The 3,655-nt window shown below is 34.4% G+C and overlaps 1 protein-coding gene across 1 annotated transcript; it reads left to right on the top strand.

The window, feature by feature from the left end:
- The first annotated feature begins 2,126 nt into the window (after window positions 1-2,126).
- Window positions 2,127-3,097, top strand: LOC109220682. Its single transcript, XM_019385140.1, has 4 exons — window positions 2,127-2,271; window positions 2,347-2,420; window positions 2,554-2,659; window positions 2,931-3,097. Exons 1-4 carry the CDS (start codon window positions 2,127-2,129, stop codon window positions 3,095-3,097), a joined length of 492 nt encoding a protein of 163 aa, XP_019240685.1.
- Window positions 3,098-3,655: the final 558 nt, after the last annotated feature.

Raw genomic sequence — 3,655 nt, forward strand, 5'->3', positions numbered from 1 at the left:
TATTAAGCTCATATTCATATTTGCATTAACTTCTTCTATTGATGATGACAAGCAAGATGTTGACATTCAAATTCGTAATATTTATAGTTTGTTTGGCCACGCTTCTAAAATCAGCTTTTATTGAAAAGTTCTTTTCAAAAAAATTATTTAGTGAAAAAAATAATTTGTATTTGGCTAATTAATTTAAAGAACACTTTTGAACAACAATTAGCGTTTGGCCAAGCTTTTAAAATGTGCTTCTAACTGTATTTTTCTCAAAAGTACTTTTACTTTTGGGGAGAAGCAGTTTTTTCCTTCTAAAAGCTTGGTCAAACACTTTAACTTTAAACAAAAAAAAAAAGTTAGCCAAAATAAAAATTTCTGACCAACAAAAGCTTGGCCAAATAGGCTATTAGTCATATTTCTAATTCTTGAAAGGACATACTTTGTTCAACAGCTTGACAACAACAGAAACAGATAGTATATTTGAGAAAACAACAACAACATACCCAGTAAAATTCCACTAGTGGGGTAAACCATATTATTATTATTATTATTATTATTATTATTATTATTATTATTATTATTATTATTATGAATCATTATCTCATATGAGATTATTTTTAAGTTAAATAAATATCTGCTTACAAATGAACCACTTTATGATCTTCGCGAGTTACAAGTAAGAAGGGATTGATGATTATATTGATGGACAATAACAAATAAAGTTAGAAAAATAGAAAATAAAGAATTTTTTAGATTCATTTTAGATTCATTTAACTATAATTATTCGTTTTGATTCATGTTATATTTTCAGATTATTTAGCACAATCTATATAATTATGATCATTAAAAAAGTTATTCGATGATTATGGTAAAAGTACAAGAGGGGAAAGGGGGGCTGAATTGTCGATTATTCTTTTTGTATCCTAAGTAGTTGACTAGTTTACCAATTAGTCGACTAAAAATAAAGGCATAATCTAAATGAAAGCAGAAGTAAAATGCAGGAATTAAAGACATCCCGATTTTTATACTGGTTCAGATTCAATGTGAATCCTACATTGGGTCCCCTTTGATTGCAAGGGTATTCTCTTTCAAGTATTTAAAGTTTCTCGATACAGGTAGGTAGGTGTTGTTGTACACCAATAGCATCGTCACTATACTAGTTCTTTCTCGTTTCTCGTTACAATGCCTTACCAATGATTTTTCTCTCTTTCTTCTCTCCCTAGTTACACAGTAGATCTAGAATAGACTACAATGCTTGTTTGGATTAGAACAAAAAGATTGATAGTGGTTCGATCAAAGTATATGATTCTTCCTTGACAGACTTCATTATATACTTGAGCTTGGCTTGACGTATCTTTTGGAAGACCGTTGAGAGATTTGCGATCACAAGGGAATTGATCCTTGGAATTGAATCTGTTATTATTCATTCCAAGAATAAGTACGATGCTTCCATAGATGGCCCATGATTGTCGGTCTTTTCCTTCTTCGAAAGAGGATTCCCTATAATTGGTCCTTAAGGTGTTACTTGATCCGCGGGATTGATAGTCTTCCTTTTTCAACACATATCTTCTTCTTCTCCTCCCCTGGTTTGCAGACTTAAGAAATCCCTCTATGGCCTTAGGCAAGCTTCTAGACAGTGGTTTTCAAAACTGTCTGAAGCCTTGCAATCCAGAGGCTACATTTCCAGCATGAATGATTATTGCTTATTCACCAAGGTCTCCTCTGATTCTCTAATTGTCTTGGTTGTCTATGTTGATGACATATTGCTAGCTGATAATGATGTTATTGAGATGAACTCTTTGAAAACTTTCTTGGATGCCCAATTCAAAATCAAAGACTTGGGCTCAGTTCACTATTTTCTGGGATTGGAAATCTCTCCTATCTCTCAAGGTTATATGATGAGTCAACACAAGTACACTTCTGACCTCTCGTCTGAGTTTAATTGTCAACATTTCTCTCCTGTTATGACCCCATTAGATCCTTCTGTAAAGCTGGTGTTAGACATGGGGGAGCCTGTTTTTGATCCTAGCTTGTATAGGAGATTGATTGGGAAGCTCAATTTCTTGCAACATACTAGGCCTGATATCTCTTTCTCCGTTCAACATTTGAGCTAATTTCTTCAAAAACCTCAAGTTCCCCACATGTTGGCAGCCTTGCATGTTCTCAGATATTTGCTCAATGATCCAGTTCAAGCGGTACTACTCTCCAGCTCATCTGATATGTCTCTCGCATCATATTCTGACTCTGATTGGGCTGCATGTGCCATTTCTTGCAAATCTGTCACTGGTTATTATATTTCTCTTGGTGGCAGCCCAATTTCTTAGAAAAGCAAGAAGCATCCCTCTATCTCCTTATCCTCAGCTGAAGCTGAATACAGAGCACTTCGCAAGTTTCAGCTGAGATTTCTTGGTTGCTCAGACTTCTGCTTGATCTTGGTTTGTCCATTTCCAGCCCAGTTCCCATTTATTGTGACAACCAGACAACTCTTCATATTGCCAAGAACCCTATTTTTCACGAGCGCACAAAGCATATTGAGATTGACTGTCATTATGTGCCACTTGCTTGCAGACTGGTCTGATTTCTTTACATTTTATCTTCAGCTCCAATCAGTTAGCAGACATAATGACCAAAGCTCTTCCTGGTCCTGTTCATCATGGTTTACTTTGCAAGCTTGGTGTGATCTAACCCTCAAGCTTGGGAGGGGGGGGGGGGGAGGTGTTAGCCCAGATAAAGCTCAGGCCCAATTGTCACAGGCCCAATCAGATAAGGGAAAGAAGAAGGCCCTTTTATAGTTTACATTTGCTTATACTTTCAGATTTTACATTTTGTTTTTGTCTCTTACAATTTTAAATATAAATATATACCTCTGAATAATAATATTAGTTTTTGGTCAATTAAACTTTGACTGACTCATTTCGTTCATCTTCTTCTCTCAACCCTTCTAGGGTTTTCTTCTGTTGTTTTCCGCCATAGCCATCGAGCTTCAAACTTAACAATTTTAGATCTCCGCGAATCTTGGTTTTTCCTTCTTTATACCAATTATCCTGGTTGTCGTATTGCTTTAATCTTGAACCTTTCTTTCTTGATTCCGTTGACAGATCATTTGCCTTGATTCTTTTACTCCTTCCTTCTTGGTGTTCGTTCGTACATCATTGATAGATTTGCTCGCATCCTTCTTTACATCTCACTTGATCCTGCACACGATAATATATTATTTTTCATCATTGAAATCCACATCTAACATATGAATCGTTCAATTTAATTACAAAGAAACTTTTATTATTGGTTGGATAAGAGGATATTAGCGACTTTGTTAAACCGTGTGACCTAACCTGCTAAAATAAATCAAATCATACTTTGAAACGGCTAATATCCTTTAATAATATTCGCGCATCGTTGTTCAAGTACTAATACTAGTTTCATATAAATACACGTATACCTTATTATATTAAATACCATACCAAATGCAAGGTGCACCTATTATGAGTTATGACAAAAGGATTAGTTGATAGTATATATTAGTATATAAAAGTGTCAAAATCCCATTCCTTTATGTACTTGAAGAGCAGTTGAAAACGGCAAAATAATCTTCATTATACTTTATAATGAAAAGATGTTTTTATTATACAAAATAAATAACAAATTTCACAACTCAATTTTTTTCAGTAAG

The sequence above is a fragment of the Nicotiana attenuata genome, unplaced genomic scaffold (assembly GCF_001879085.1).
Source record: "Nicotiana attenuata strain UT unplaced genomic scaffold, NIATTr2, whole genome shotgun sequence".
In the NCBI taxonomy this organism is placed as follows: domain Eukaryota; kingdom Viridiplantae; phylum Streptophyta; class Magnoliopsida; order Solanales; family Solanaceae; genus Nicotiana; species Nicotiana attenuata.

Excerpts from the sequence above, each read along its gene's own strand:
- LOC109220682 (XM_019385140.1), top strand. The coding sequence starts at position 2,127 with ATGTTGGCAGCCTTGCATGTTCTCAGATATTTGCTCAATGATCCAGTT. Across the intron at positions 2,272-2,346 it reads TTCTTGCAAATCTGTCACTG|CTGAAGCTGAATACAGAGCA; the intron begins GTTATTATATTT and ends CCTTATCCTCAG. Across the intron at positions 2,660-2,930 it reads TGGTTTACTTTGCAAGCTTG|GGTTTTCTTCTGTTGTTTTC; the intron begins GTGTGATCTAAC and ends CAACCCTTCTAG.